The sequence below is a fragment of the Cynocephalus volans genome, chromosome 15, assembly GCF_027409185.1.
Source record: "Cynocephalus volans isolate mCynVol1 chromosome 15, mCynVol1.pri, whole genome shotgun sequence".
Lineage (NCBI taxonomy): Eukaryota > Metazoa > Chordata > Mammalia > Dermoptera > Cynocephalidae > Cynocephalus > Cynocephalus volans.
Window position 1 is genome coordinate 96844310 of NC_084474.1, and position 16285 is coordinate 96860594.

At 51.8% G+C, this 16285-nt stretch overlaps 1 protein-coding gene across 2 annotated transcripts in view; it reads right to left on the reverse strand.

The window, feature by feature from the left end:
* ARHGAP39 (Rho GTPase activating protein 39) overlaps nt 1-16285 on the reverse strand; it is a 74651-nt gene that overhangs the window by 46665 nt on the left and 11701 nt on the right. For both annotated transcript variants that reach the window (XM_063079892.1, XM_063079891.1), the window contains exon 2: nt 4532-4945. In XM_063079892.1, coding sequence (XP_062935962.1) covers nt 4532-4945 — 414 coding nt within the window. The remainder of the gene's footprint in view (nt 1-4531; nt 4946-16285) is intronic.

The following is a 16285-nucleotide window of genomic DNA, read 5'->3' on the forward strand; positions in this document are numbered from 1 at the left end:
ACCACTGCTGAGAGAAATTAGAGAGGATACAAGAAGATGGAAAGATATCCCATGCTCTTGGATTGGAAGAATCAACATAGTGAAAATGTCCACACTACCCAAAGTGATATACAAATTCAATGCAATCCCCGTCAAAATTCCAAAGACATTTTTCTCAGAAATGTAAAGAAATATCCAGACATTTATATGGAATAACAAAAGACCACACATAGCCAAAGCAATGCTGAGCAAAAAAAATAAAGCTGGAGGCATAACACTACCTGAATTTAAACTATACTACAAAGCTATAATAACCGAAACAGTATGGTACTGGTGTAAAAACAGACACACTGATCAATGGAATAGAATGGAGAATCCAGAAATCAACCCACACACCTACAGCCATCTGATCTTTGACAAAGGCACCAAGCCTATACACTGGGGAAGAGACTGCCTCTTCAGCAAATGGTGCTGGGAGAACTGGATATCAAGATGCAGGAGAATGAAACTAGATCCATACCTTTCACCATACGCTAAAGTCAACTCAAAATGGATTTAAGAATTAAATATACACCCTGAAACAATAAAACTTCTTAAAGAAAACATAGGAGAAACACTTCAGGAAATAGGACTGGACACAGACTTCATGAATACAACCCCAAAAGCATGGGCAACCAAAGGAAAAATAAACAAATGGGATTATATCAAACTAAAGAGCTTCTGCACAGCAAAAGAAACAATTAACAGAGTTAAAAGACAACCAACAGAGTGGGAGAAAATATTTGCAAAATATACATCCGACAAAGGATTAATATCCAGAATATACAAGGAACTCAAACAACTTTACAAGAAAAAACAAGCAACCCAATTAAAAAATGGGCAAAACAGCTAAGTAGGCATTTCTCTAAGGAAGATATACAAATGGCCAACACACATATGAAAAAAGGCTCAACATCACTCAGCATCCGGGAAATGCAAATCAAAACCACACTGAGATACCATCTCACCCCAGTTAGGATGGCTAAAATCCAAAAGACTCTGAACAATAAACACTGGTGAGGTTGCGGAGAAAAAGGAACTCTCATCCATTGTTGGTGGGACTGCAAAATGGTGCAGCCTCTATGGAAAATGGTATGGAGGTTCCTCAAACAATTGCAGATAGATCTGCCATATGACCCAGCTATCCCACTGTTGGGAATATACCCAGAGGAATGGAAATCATCAAGTCGAAGGTATACCTGTTCCCCAATGTTCATCGCAGCACTCTTTACAATCGCCAAGAGTTGGAACCAGCCCAAATGTCCATCATTGGATGAGTGGATACGGAAAATTTGGTACATCTACACAATGGAATACTACTCAGCTATAAAAAAGAATGAAATACTGCCATTTGCAACAACATGGATGGACCTTGAGAGAATTATATTAAGTGAAACAAGTCAGGCACAGAAAGAGAAATACCACATGTTCTCACTTATTGGTGGGAGCTGAAAATAAATAAATAAATTCACACACACACACACACACACACACACACACACACACAAAAAGGGGGTGGGGTGGGAGGTGGGAGAAGACATAACTACAATTCCTTGAAGTTGATATGACAAGCAAACAGAAAGGACATTGTTGGATGGGAGGGAGGAAAGGGAGGGAGGTTTTGGTAATGGGCCACAATAATCAACCACATTGTATATCGACAAAATAAAATTTAAAAAAAAATCCATTTATCTTAGCATCTAAAAGAGTAAAGTATCTAGGAATAAAGTTAACCATGGAGGTGAAAGATTTGTACACTGAAAAATACACAATACTGCTGGAAAAAATCAAAGACAACATAAATAAATGAAAAGATATCCCGTGTTCATGGACTAGAAAACTTAATATTAAGATGACGATACTATCCAAAGCAATCCACAAATTCAACACAATCCCTTTCAAAATTCCCAAAGCTGTTTTTTTCTTTATTTCCCAGAAATAGAAAAGACAACCCTTTAATCTATATGGAGTTATAAGGAGACCCAAATAGCTATAACAACCTTAAAAAAGAAGAAAGTTAAAGGACTCGCACTTCCTAGTTTGAAAACTTATTACAAAGCTACTGTAATCAAAAAAATGTGGGACTGGCACAAGGATTAATACAGATCAACAGAGTAGAATTGTGAGCCCAGAAATAAACCTAAACATTTGTGGCCAACTGATTTTTGACAAGGGTGCCAAGTGCAGTCATTGGGGAATGAACAGTCTCTTCAACAGACAGTGCTCGGTCAACTGGACATCTACATGCAGAAGAACGAGAGTGGACCCTTACCTAACACCATACACAAAAATTAACTCAAAATGGCCCAAACACCTGAACCACCTAAAACTTGTGCATTCTCGGAAGAAAACATAGGGATAAATCTTCATGATCTTGGATCTGGGTAACAGATTCTTAGATATAACACCAAAAGCATGAGGGACAAAAGAAAAAGTAAACAAATTAAACTTCATCAAAATTAAAATGACCCCCATCAAGAAAGTGAAAAGACGACCACAGAAGGGGATAACACACTTGCAAGTCATGTATTGTTAAGGGACTTGTCTGTGGAATATATAGAGAACACATAACTCAGCAATAAAAAGAAGAAGATATGTGAATGGCCAATAAGCACATAAAGATGCCCAAAGTCATTAGTCACTAAGGAAAGGTAAACCACACTGAGATACCACATCACAACCACTAGAATAGCTAAAGGAACGTAAGTGTCGGTGAGGACGAGAATTTGGAACCCATACATTTGCTGGAGGGCACGGGCGGCAGTCTGGTCGTCTTCACTCGCACGTGCTCTGCACTCACCCGAGCCATGCTGGGCCTGTCTTGCCTCACCCTGCACTGGATCATGCCTGTTTGCCCAGCCTGCTCCAGGGACACCTCCAGGCCACACCACGCCCATCTCCCTGCCCTGCCGCACAGCAGGCTCCATCTCTCACCAGCCTCTCCCCTTCACCCTGGCCTGGCTAGCACCCCTTCTGCCCACAACCAGGCAGAGAGTGGCAGGCAAGTTCCCTGCTTTGCTGTGAATCCCTTTTCTGAAGCCTCGGACGAGCCAGCCGCCTGCAGCACCCCTGGCAGCTCCACCTCCTGCGTATACATCTCACTTACACTCCACTCACAACCTAAGCCAAGCATCGCACCAGCGGGAGCACCAGTCCCCTGCCCTGCCCTCCACCCTCTTGAGTCAGAGGGCCCCCCCCCCCCCACCAGGGCCAGACTCCTGTCTACATGGGTGGCCACTGTGTGGGAAGGCCCTGCCGCTCAGCTGGCCCCTTTGAATAGCATGTGTCACCCTCACCGTCTAGCCATCCAGCAAGGCCCCAGGGCACCTCTGCGAGCCTCCTGTCTGAGCCACCACGACTGCCGCTGCACCCGAGGACACTGTCACCTCGCTCAGTGCTGCCACCACCACCTGTGCTAGCTCTTCTCTGCTCTCCCCTCCTAGACTCACTCCCCATGGCCCACCTGTGTCGGGCTCCTCTGCTGCACCCTGACCTCTTCCTATGTCTGAGGGCAGGGGTATCCTCTGCTCCCACCAACACAAGCTCTGCTCTCTGCTGACAATTCCCAAAGGTCAGCTCCAAGCCCACATGGACTTCTCACACTATGTCCAGTATCCACACTGATCCGTGTGCAGGTGCACCACAGCCAGCTGCCTACCCCCCCAAATGGACCCTGAGTTTGCCTCCCTCCACCCGCTGCACTGCACAGGACAGCCACTTCCCCTGCTGGTCCTTCTCAGCAGGAGCAGGAGGGGCTGCAAGGCGTAGACCAGGTTTCAATTCAATCACTCTCATGTTTTCTGCTGTCCCTAAGTAAAATCCAACCTGCTCCCGCCTGACCCCTCAGACACAGCAGGGAGGCTCCCTGTGCCAGGTCCTTAGATCTCTCTGTGCTTCTTTTCACGGAACTTGCTGTCTCCACCACCCTCTGCACGGACACAGCAGATGCCGGCACAGCCGCCGCCTCCCCTGCCCGACCGTCGTGGACAGCCTCAGCCTGAGCCTCGGCTCCGTCACTTGTGGAAATGGAGCAGCAGCAGCGCCACCCCCGGTGCAGCAGCAGCATCGGCCCGGCTGGCTCCGGCACAGGCAGCCATCGTGCCCGGGAAGGTGCTCTGCTGTGGTGCTGCCACCGGGAGGGCCTGAGGCCACCAGCGGACTGGACCCCACTAGGCCCAAAGACACAACTGCACCCACGATGCCTCCTGACGGCTCCGCCTTGCAGCTCTGCCCACCTGATGCTCCCAAGCCCCAGAGGACCAGGTGCCTAAGGTCCTGTCCCCGTCTCACTGGAGCAGATTGTGGCCAGAAAGAGTGGTGCACAGAGGCCGAGCCTCCTGCCACCAAGGGCCAAGAAGGCGCTCCTGGAAGCAGTGGTGGCGGCAGACACGGCCAGAGGCTCGCAAGGACCCACAGGCCCCAGCGCGGTGGGCGAGCGAGAGCGGAGAGCAAGCGCCCTGGGCTCCGCCGGCTGCACCTGCCCGCCCCTCCTCCCCCGCCCGCCCCTCCTCACCTGCCGCCCTCTTCCTTCACAGCTGCGAAGGTGGCCTGCCGGCTGGCCCTGTCACCGGGGTCCGGCTCGGGCTCCAGCGAGGAGCTGGTGCTGCCCTCGCGGCTGACGCTGCTGGCGCGCCCGGGGCTGCTGTCGGCGGAGGCGCGCGGGGACTCGGTGTTCTGCTTCAGGGTCTGCAGCTTGGCCAGGGGGATGATGTCGCAGTGCTGCGGCCGGTGCCACACGGTGCGCTGCGTGGTGGCGTTGTAGTAGTAGAAGCGGGACGTGTTGGGGTCGAAGAGCTCCCACCACTGGTCGTCGCTGGTGCGCTTGATGCGCACGCCGGCGGGCGGGTCCCACACGCACTCGCCGGTGACCAGGTTGGCGTACATGCGCTCGCGGGTGCGCGGCTCGATGATCTCCACCCACTCCAGCCTGCGGGGACCGAGGAGCGGGTCAGCGCCGGCCGGCCAGCCGGGAGGCTGCCCCGGCCCGGCCCCTCTGCGCCCCGCCACCCCGCGGCCCCGGCCCCTCTGCCCGCCCCGCCACCCCCGTCCCCACCCCAGCCCCTCTGCGCCCTGCCCCACCCCACCTCGGCCCCTCTGCGCCCCGCCACCCCCGTCCCCACCCCAGTCCCTCTGCACCCCGCCACCCCCGTCCCCACCCCAGTCCCTCTGCGCCCTGCCCCACCCCACCTCGGCCCCTCTGCGCCCCGCCACCCCCGTCCCCACCCCGGCCCCTCTGCCCGCCCCGCGACCCCCGGCCCCACCCCAGCCCCTCTGCCCCCTGCCCCACCCCGGTCCCTTTGTGCTCGGCCCCCCCCCCCGGCCCCACCCCAGTCCCTCTGCGCCCCGCCCTGCCCCACCCCACCCCAGCCCCTCTGCCCCCTGCCTCACCCCGGCCCTCTGCGCCCCGCCCCCCCGCGGCCCCGGCCCCTCTGCCCGCCCTGCGACCCCCCACCCCACCCCAGCCCCTCTGCCCCCTGCACCACCCCAGTCCCTCTGCACCCCGCCACCCCCGTCCCCACCCCAGTCCCTCTGCGCCCCGCCCCCCCCGCCCCTCTGCGCCCCCCCCCCCGGCCCTTCTGCCCCCTGCCCCCACCTCGGCCCCTCTGCGCCCCGCCACCCCCGTCCCCACCCCAGTCCCTCTGCACCCCGCCACCCCCGTCCCCACCCCAGTCCCTCTGCGCCCTGCCCCACCCCACCTCGGCCCCTCTGCGCCCCGCCACCCCCGTCCCCACCCCAGTCCCTCTGCACCCCGCCACCCCCGTCCCCACCCCAGTCCCTCTGCGCCCTGCCCCACCCCACCCCGGCCCCTCTGCGCCCCGCCACCCCCGGCCCCTGCCCCTCTGCCCGCCCCCTGTTCCCCAACCTTCCGCCCCACCCGCCGGCGGCCCACTCAGGGCTCGGCCGTCGGCAGGTCCTCTCGCATCCACCAGCTTCAAAAGCAAGAAACCCTGTCGCTTACCAAATCAAGCAAACACAGCGGAAGCCCCATTCCTGCCTGTTCAATGCTCATGAGCGCTCAGACTCGGGCAATCCCCAGGGAGGCCAGTGCTGAAGGTGAGCCTTGCAGGCACCTTAGGGGACTGGGACCCACCTGGGGTGGGAAGCACACTGGGCTGCGGCTTTCTCCCTGGGGTGCCACAGCTCCAAACTTGTCAAGTTGTTTAAATCAAAAGGACAATTTGAAAACAACGCAGATTAAAGCTATCTAAATAGCAAGGCCATTTTAATGCAGATATGTCTGATATCAGGGTGTGCTCCAGGTTGCACCTGGCATTTTTTAGACCACTTGTAAGTTTCCACACCGAAACAGCAACCCTTTAAAGGTGCAGAGGGCTCCTGGGTGTGGACGCTCTTCCAGGAGACACACTGTCCATCCATCAGTCTGCTGCTTGTAATCCTGCCATGTGCCCGGTCCTCACGCCCACTGCGCTGATCAGGGGTCTTGTTTCCAGGGAAAGGGCACTGACCCAGCGGCTTAGGAGAGAAGGGCAGGTGGCCGCCCACACAGGAAGCCCTCGGACCGCGGAGGGAAGCGCCCGTGCAGGGCAGCCGGGAGCCCCGCGCCCACCCTGGAGGGTCCCAGTGCTGGGCACGGCCAGGCAAGGCTTGCCTGGGGGGCCTTTCGTTATCATCCTGTGGTAGGTGCCTGATGGGGGTTTCTTTGCCAGAGCCTCCCTCACACACATGCCACGGCTGACTCAGGCTCAGGTCCGTCCCCTCCCTCTGCCTCTCAATGTGCCTTTCTCTATGTGACACGGCCTCAGCCTACATATGCCCTCCGCCATGCAGCAAAGCACAGGACACAGGGGCCACCTGGCTCTTGTCCAGCGGTCCTCCTCCTTCAGTCCAGCACCTCCCCACCTCCCCGCCCACGTGTGCACAGGCTGGCGATGGCGCCTCACGCACACCTGACCGCCAAGCCCAAGCAGCCTCCTGTCCTAGGGGACCGGCACCACTTTCGATGCTGCTCACCACACCCTCTTTCATATATTTTAAAAACTTTATAGGGCCGAGCCCGTGGCGCACTCAGGAGAGTGCGGCGCTGGGAGCGCAGCGACGCTCCCGCCGCGGGTTCGGATCCTATATAGGGATGGCCGGTGCGCTCACTGGCTGAGCGCCGGCCACGAAAAAGACAAAAAAAAAAAAAAAAAAAAAAAAACACCAAACTTTATAACTTTTTGTTTTGAAATAATTTCAGATTTGCAAAAAGTTAAAAAAAAAAAATCGCCTTCATCCAGATCTCCCCATGTCACTACTTCATGACAGTGTTGTGAGGCTGTGCCCACATTCGGGCAGGAGCAGCACAGAGGACAGGACAGTGTTTGGCGCGTCGCGTCTGCCCCACCACCCAGGATGGTCACTTGGTCAAGGGGGCAACCAGCAGGAATCCCACTACAACACTACCATTCTTTCTCTTTGTGATTAATAACTGTCTTGTGGGGAGATATTTACAACCACGTAAATATCCTGTTTCTCATATTTTCACCCACTACCTTTAACATCCATTGATGATTTCTTGCCTGAAACACTAATTACTGTGTGGTTGCCAAATGCTAATTATATACTTTCGTCACTTCTTCTACACTTACTAGTTGGAATTCTATTCTAGGTGTTGTATATTAAAGAATTTGTCATGTTAGCAGTGGCTGTTTGGGTAGTGCTGGTGTTAGGATGAATCATTTCTACTTTTCTGTATATTACAAGTTTTCCAAAATGTTCGCAAGATTACTTTTGTCATTCGAAAAAAAATAAAAGCCATCTGGCAGGTTAGTTCAGTTGGTTAGAGTGTGGTGCTGACAAAACCAAAATCCAGGGTTTCATCCCTGTACTAGCCAGCTGCCAAAAACCAAAAAACCAAAAACTAAAAGACATTATTTTCTATAAAACAGTGCATATTTAACTACAGCATGCAATAAAACTTTCAAAATGTCAACCCTTGAAGCTCTAAAGATCTAGTGGGCAATGTTTCCATGAAATATCTGCACAATTCTATTGGCCTGTGCAGCACATCCCCCATGTGAGAGATAAATAAATAAATAAATGGTATCTCCCGGTGTGTGTGGGGGGGTGCGTTTAAGGCAAATGCAACCTTAGTGACAGGAAGGACAGTCACAATTTATTTTTATTTATTTTCTATTGTAACATAGTTGATTGTACTTATCTGTGGGGTACAGAGTTGAATATCAACACCCGTGTGCAATACGTGATGCTCATATCATAGCATATTCAACATTACACAATACAATTGTTTTTTGTGGCTGTTTACCAATGCCTCTCTTACCTCCACAATTTATAATTAAAGTTACATAGCTTTGTTTTAAAAGCCATGTCTTTTTCTTCAAATTGGAAAGAGAAAAGTTTAACTCACCTAAAAATAAAACTAGCTATTAAGCTCATGCACCATTTCTTAAAGAGTTCTTAGAGAACTATCTCACCTCAATGTTTCTTTGCAAAAAAAAGTAGAAATCAATAATCCACAGATATACTTTAGGAAATAAGGGTCTGATAAACTAATATATTTATCACTTTTACTACATTTTCTTCATAATATAAATTTTGTAGAGCACCATACATGAACTGTCATCAGGCTTTCCATATTATAGACATTTATAGGATTTCATTGCAGTGTGAGTTTTCACCTGACTTTTTAAAGTGTTTGTTAAATTTCCTGTACTCTGAAAACCAACGAGGTTTCAATCCAGGGTGCATCTGTACATGTTTTTGACAGCCCCACACTGCTCACGCTCGCGGGGCCTCTCCCCAGTGTGCGTCCTCTCATGTGTCTGTGACCACGTGTCTTCGGACAGTTCTGAGAGAAACGCGGACTTTCCCACACTGCTCACGCTCACAGGGCTTCTCTCTGGTGTGAGTTCTTTCATGACTCTGAGAGGAGGAGGAATCGGAAGGCTTTCCCACCTTCCTCGTGTTCACGTGGCTTCTCTCCACATCCCTGATTCTCGTGTGGTTTGGGTCCAGTGTGCAGTGGGATGTGTCTGGTAAGGGAGGAGTGGCCCGTGCAGACTGTTCGCACAAACTGCACTCACATGGTTTTGCTGCAAGGGGACTTCTCTTGTTCAGATTAAGATTTGCTACCTGACTGCAGTTTCTCCACAGTGACGACTTTCTTTACTTTCACTGACTTTGTCTGCAATGTGATTACTATAGAAGCCAAGGTTGTCAAGATTTCCTCATGTCTCTGTAGAGATTTTTCTGAGAATGATCCAGCATAGCCCACTCCTCCAGCGTGAAGGTGACAGCCGCATCCTCAGAGGCCACTCAGGCCATTTCCCAGCTTCTGGGTGTCCCGGCATCCTGCCCAGGGTCCCTGCGGTCTCTGGAGGCAGGCGGGTGGGACACGCTGACATGCACTGTAGGAATAAGAAGCGACGTCCATGCTCTCTGCGGAGCGACTCCCCTGCCACGTGTGGGTTTTTATGTATACGTTTGTGTAGGAAATCACTGGAAGTATAAAGCCAAATATTAAAAGGGGTATCTAGGAGTAGTGAAATTTGGTGCAGTTTTACCTTTTTCTTTATCTAATTTTTAAAAAATTTAAAATGCAGATTTTCAAACATACACGAAAATATACAGATTTGTGCCGTGATTTCTTATGTAGATGGTCTTTAATTTTTCCTGATTACTAATGAAGCGAAGCTTTTTTCTTGCATTCATGAGTCATTCACATTCCTCATTTACTAGGTACACATGACCTTTGCCAATTGAAATCTCTTCTTTCTTACTGATCTGCAGGAGTTGTACTTTTAAGAAATACATGACCTAGACAGTAATACCCTCTTGGTTCCATGTGTTACGAAGATCCCTCCTGTTTTGTGGCTGGTCTTTTCACTCTTTATGGTGCCTTTTGTCTTTTGATGAAAGATGTTTTTAATTTTAATATACCTATAGGTGAATTTATACATCTTTCTGTCATGATTTCTCCACTTTCTACCATTTTTATGAAATCTTGCCTTCCTCTAGGTCAAGAATATTCTCTTTCAAATTGACTTCTCAAGTTTTACAGCTTTGCCTTTCATACTGAAGTCATCACTCTGCCTGGACTGGTCTTTGTTTACTGTGCAGAATTTCGTTTTTATCTCGTGGATAGCCAGGGGTCTCGGGATGGTCTGCTGAACACCACTGTCTCCTCCACGAAGGACAAGGGCGGTGATGTCTTACACCGCACTCTGTAAGTGGGTGCTCCTGTGTCTGAGCCCCTGCTGGCTTTTCTGGCCCATCTACCTCTGGCCAGACGTGATGTCTTAATTATGAGAGCTTTGCAAAATCATTTCCAATGTCCCCTACTTCCTCCTCCTCTTCAGGAGTGTCTCAGCTTTCTTGACCCTTTGTTTTTCACTATAAATGTTACAATCTGCTTATCAACTCCCTTAAACAACCCAGTTGGCATCTTTGTTGGGATGCAAGGAGAACAGAGATATTTTGTGGAACTTCTGTCTTTATCCACTCAGGCTTTCTCAAGGGCATGAACACCTTCCGTGCTCTCAGTACGTCTCTCTTTGCCTTGTCTAATCTCCTAGCTCTTCTTCAGATCTCTGTCGTCGTTCTCTAAGGTCCCCATTCCCTGGTCACATCTGCAAGCTTCCCATGTTTCTTTAAATGCAGCTGTTCTGTGTCTGGCGGTTGCAATGCCGGCCTCTTCCTGGTCTGTTTCTGCTGGTCTCACGCACTGTGGCTATCCCTGACCTAGCTCGATGTCCCTCACTGCCCCCTCAGCAGGACTTCTGGGCACTCGGGGGAGTCCCGCGCTGGGTGCTCTGCAGAACCCACTCTCCACGCACGCTGCAGACTCTCACCATTCTCCCACATGCTTCCTCTGACTCCCTCCCACCCTCGGGGAACACCCCAGTTGACTACTTCACAGAGAGCCTGCGGGGGCAGCCAGGGGCTCCCTGTACGAGGCTTCCCTTGTGACCTCAGGTGCTTTGAGTGCCAACGCGTGTGGCTCAGCCCCTCCCCCAATTAAAGGAATGGAACGCTCCAATTAAAGGAACCTCTCAGGGGCTGAGCCCATGGCGCACTCGGGAGAGTGCGGTGCTGGGAGTGCGGTGACGCTCCTGCTGCGGGTTCGGATCTGGCCGGTGCACTCACTGGCTGAGTGCCGGTCACGAAAAAGACAAAAAAAAAAAAAAAAAAGGAACCTCTCAGACCCCAAGAGATGGGGTAGGTGCCCTGCCTCAGGCTCCCGGGCCCTCTTAGCAAAGCTCACTTGTCTGCTTCCTGAATCTCAGCTCCACAAGGGGCAAAGCAGGTGCTCAGGACAACAGGCTGAGTGGATCCACTCCCTGCACCTGCGCTGCTCTCGGCCTGGGCTCTGCGCCTGCTCTCCCCAGAGCCCGTGTTAGAAATATGAGGACACCCACATGGCGCAGTTCCTTGCTCCCCCGAAAGCTCAGTGCCTCAGGGAAGGAGGGGCTGAGACTCAGCGCGGCCCGTGCTGCAATGCTGCAGCCAGGCCTCCTCCTGAGGATGCACCCTGCTCCTTAAATCTCACTCTCATGGGACCATGCTGGGCCCATAGTTTAAATGGAAAAGAGAACCCAAGTATCACACAAAAGACGACGGCAGCTGTGTCTGGTGCCTGGAAGGAGCTGGGGGAACGTCCCTGCACACCACAGCCCAGAGGGCTGACTTCTCACCCAAAAGTGGCCACGATGCACCAACACGCTGAGAACTCAAATGGGCCCCACCCCCGCTGCCCAGCATCATTCTGCTCCAGCTGATGCCCCAGGGGATGGGCGCTGCCTTCCTCTGACCCAAAGGCCCCTTGCCTGCGTTTTTTCCAGCCTCACCCTCCCAGGGCCACAGCGTGGGGCGACAGTTCTCTCCCAGGGAGCCCAGACTCCATGCAGAGTTCCCAGCTCCCCTTGCCCGTTGGCGACAGAGCAGAGGGCAACCTTGGAGCTTTCCTTGCAGACTCGAGGCTGTGGGGGCCCCTCACACCAGGACAGAGGGCAGGGGCCTTCTGAGGCCCTGGCGCGTCACTCCTTCCCAGACACTGGGCTTCGACGGCACCAGTGTTTGGAAAATTTGCTCATGCGGATGCAGACACCCCAAGTGATAGACTTGCATGGAGCTCCTCCAACGCTGGTCCTAACACACGAGCCGGGAGGAGTACACAGTCACACACTGTGTGACAACGGACCCCATGGGCAATAGTGTTCCCACAAGAGTGTAATGACCAGAAAGTCCCTTGCCCAGTGACTCATGTGTCTGTGGTGCTGCTGTATGAACGCACCTCCTGTGCGTGCAGTGGTGCACAGCACGTGACACTTGACAGTGAGAGCATGCGGCTGTGCTTCTGGTCCATGAGCTTCCTACCCGTTCATCCTTATCTGAGGGTGGCTGCTTCTCCTGCAAACTACGCCACACGCCCGCAGCAGCCCACTCACCTCCTGTCTACCGCATGTCCTGGGGGCGTCATTTTCTCGCATGCCTGATTTATTCCTGTGTTTCGTTCTTCATGGCTGCAAGAGCAGAGTGATGGAGGCTGTTCGAGGACCTGCTTCACTGAAGGCAGAGAGATGAGACAAGATCCTGTATCAGACACGGAGAGAACCTGTAATGACCGGCTGAAGACACACACAGAAGCCCATGATGACCATCATCAGCACCGTGATGATCCCTACAGCAAAAAGTCTGTGATGTTGACGGAAAAGACTGGACCCGACTGCAGCGCTGAATTTCCTGCTGGCTCTGGGTGGTTGAAAGGATTCAAGAATCGTTACTCATCACACAACGTAAACGTGAGCACTGAGTCTGTGAGTGCCGAGGGGAGGCAGCTGAAGAACCTTCAGAAATTCTAGATACACTGATTATGGAGGAAAATCACTCAGAGCAAGTCTTCAATATAGTTGAAACCTGCCCATTTTGGAAACAGATGCCTGAAAGGACTTTCATCCATATGGAGGCCAAATCAATGCCAATTTTCAAGGCTTTTAAGGACAGGATAGCAGTCTTGCCTGGGGGCAATGTTGCAGGCTGTACACTGAAACCCTCTGTGACCTGGCACAGGGAGAGCCCCAGGGCCGTCACACACGTCAGGAGCACGCACAGTGGGTGCACTGCAGGAGCAGTGGGGAGTCAGGGTGGCCCGGCTCCTCTTCCAGGATGCCCTGCTGCACGGTCCTGCCAGCGAATTTGCTTATTGTTGATAATGACCCTGCACACCCTCCTTTAACTGGTGATCTTCATCCCAATATCAAAATGGTGTCTCTGTCGTCAATCACCACCTCTCTGAGGAGGACCCGGATGCAATTCTGGAACATCGATGGCTGCACCAAGAGCTGTGCCCAGGCCTGGGGTGATGTCACAAGGGTGTATGAACGGCCTCTGCAAGAAGACACTCTGGAGGTCCACACACGACTTCCAAGGACTTGCCAAGTTTGCAGAGGTTGCAAAAGTCAACAAGGCTGTGGCTGAGATGAGAACAGCTTTAAGCCAGGTGTGGATGAGGGTGACATTGAGGAGCTCCTGGAGGTGGTTCCGAGGAATCGACTACAGAGGAGTCGTTGGGACTGGAACAGGAACACACAGCCAGAGAAGGGGCAAGAGAAAAGGAAACTGCGGGAGAAGAGAAAGAAGAATGCCCAAGAGAATTCCCAGCAAAGGTCTTAGTGGAAGTTTTTGCAGACCTCCACAAGCTCCTTAAAAAGTCTGTGAAGATGGACTCCAACACCAAAGGTTTTTGTTAATAGAGAGGAAGGTTTATGATGCATTATCTGCTTATACGCAATTCTATGATTAAAAAAAAACCAACCAAGCAAACCCCCATGGACAAATTTCTTTTTTTTAAAACTGACCGGTAAGGGGATCTTAACCCTTGACTTGGTGTTGTCAGCACCACGCTCTCCCGAGTGAGCTAACTGGTCATCCCTGTATAGGGATTCGAACCTGTGGCCTTGGTGGTATCAGCACCACACTCTCCCGAATGAGCCACAGGCCGGCCCCCCATGGACATATTTCTAAAATGAGCGAGGCCTCCTCGAGAAAGGCCTCGGGCAGGTCCATCAGGTGTTCCAGAAGAAGGGCTTGTCACCACAGGAGAAGACAGCTCCAGGCTGTCCCACCCCTGCAGACCTTCTGGTGGGACAGGATGTAGACATGGAAGACAGTAATGTTGAGGATCCTGACCCTGGGCAGGCCAGGGCTAATGTGTGCATTCATGTCTCAGTTTTTAACAGAAAAGTTTAAAAAGTAAAAAAAAAATGTAAATAGAAATAAGATTATAGAATAAGGATTAAAAAAACGTTTTTGTACAGCTGTACAATGTGTTTGATTAGCTGTCATTACAAAAGGGTAAAAATATAATAAAAATTTAAAATGTTATACAGTAAAAAAGTTACAGTAAGCTGAGGTTAATTTATTATTGAAAAAAATGTTTTTACAAACTTAGTGCAGCCCGAGTGCATGGTGTCTGTGGAGTCCACAACAGTGCACAGTTGCATCCAAGGCCCTCACGGTCACTCCCGCCCTCTCACTGACCCGCCCAGAGCAGCTTCAGTCCTGCAGGCTCCACGCGTGGCAAGTGCCCTGCACTGGTGAACCATTTTCTATCTTCTGCACTGTATCGTGGCTGCGCCTTCTCTACGTTCAGACACACAGCGCTTGCCATGGGTTATGGGTGCCTGCAGCCTCTGGCACATGACACAGTGTGTGGGCTCCTAGCCTGGGAGCACAGGTTGTGCCACACAGGTTTGTGTAACTGTGATGTCTGCATGTCGACAAAACCGCCTAACTATGCATTCTCAGGACATGTCCGTGCTGCTGAGTGACAGAACTGCAGTTCAGAGCCTGCCATGGAAAAGGGCTTGGGCAACAACCCAGGAGCAAGAATGAGCGGGCACAGACGGTCTGCCCCGGCATGTCTGCTCTGCAGGAAGATGGCAGCTGGCAGCACCTCGTTTACCTCTGCGTTCATTTTATACACAAAGATAGGCATCAAAGAAAAAATAACCAGGCACGCAAAAGGTAAGAACTGACAGAACCAAGAGGGAAGGAAAGGAGTTACAGAAACAGATGCATGGGCATCAGACCGAGGGTTAGCATGTGCCTACTTCACACTGACTGTGGTTAGAGCGTCTCAGAAATTACAGACGAGATGGGTAATTTCTACAAAGAAAGGAACATATAAAGAATTAAGTAGAAAATCTAAAACTTAAAAATAAGTCACTGAAATTAACTTGTTATATGGGTTTAAGAAAAAACTAACACAGAGGAGGGACTGATCGGCACAGCCCGGCTGGGAACGCAGAGGCGGCCCTGGAGACACAGAGGCTGTGTGAGCTACACATCCACGAGAGAGAGAGGGAAGGGGGCAGAAGTCATACTTTCAAAAATAGTGGCTGAGAATGTTCCAGAAGATTCAAGAAGTGCCACAAACTGTCAACAGGACCAGTCAGTCTTCACAGTCTCTCGAAGTAAAAGGTGCTCATCACCATCTGAGAAATTTAGAGCTCAGGAAATGCAAACTGAAACCAGAAAGATGCTCCAAACCCCACAAGGACAGCTCAGCTCAAAGGGCTGTCATTGCTGGGTGCTGGCTGGGGCAGCGTGTCACAAGCTGCTGGAAGCGTGCGGCTGAGAAGCCAGTGGGGACCCACAGACACGGGCATGTGGAACACAGCAGAAGCTGCCCAATGTGCACATCAGTGCCATGAGAGCAGGGGACATGAACCTCCTGAGCAGATGGGACCCATGGGGACGCTGGAGTGGCTGACTGGGCGGCTACATCACACACTGAAACGTACGTGGCCAGAGAGACAGAGGAGTGGGACTCACCCTCCAGTGGAGGGAGCCCTGGGCCTCCCTCAACAGCCCCCAGACGCAGCAGTGGAGCAGGCCTGGAAGACTGCCAGGACCCGGTGCAGCTGCAGGCCAGGCGTGGGGAGGCAGGAGAGAGTTCCCACCCAGCCGTCGGGGGAAACCGCACCCATCCGGGTGGAGGGATGGGCACAGGCAGCAGAGTGGGTGCTGGCACTGGCCACCCGGTGCCCTTGGCCTGTCTCTATCCTCCAGGGACTTGCAGCAAAGAGCAACCCAGAATGGGATGAAGACGCAGCCACTGCTCCTGCCAGGGCAGGCACAGGCTGGGCACAGGTGCTACCTCCAGGAGCATGAATGCCCAGCTCACCCGTGACCTTGAACGAGGCTGTTTCTGTAACACATTCACAAATACTTTACATATATTCAACTCTATAAACCTCACACCAGAATGGGCTCTAAAATGCTCATTTCTGTAAAATGGACACTA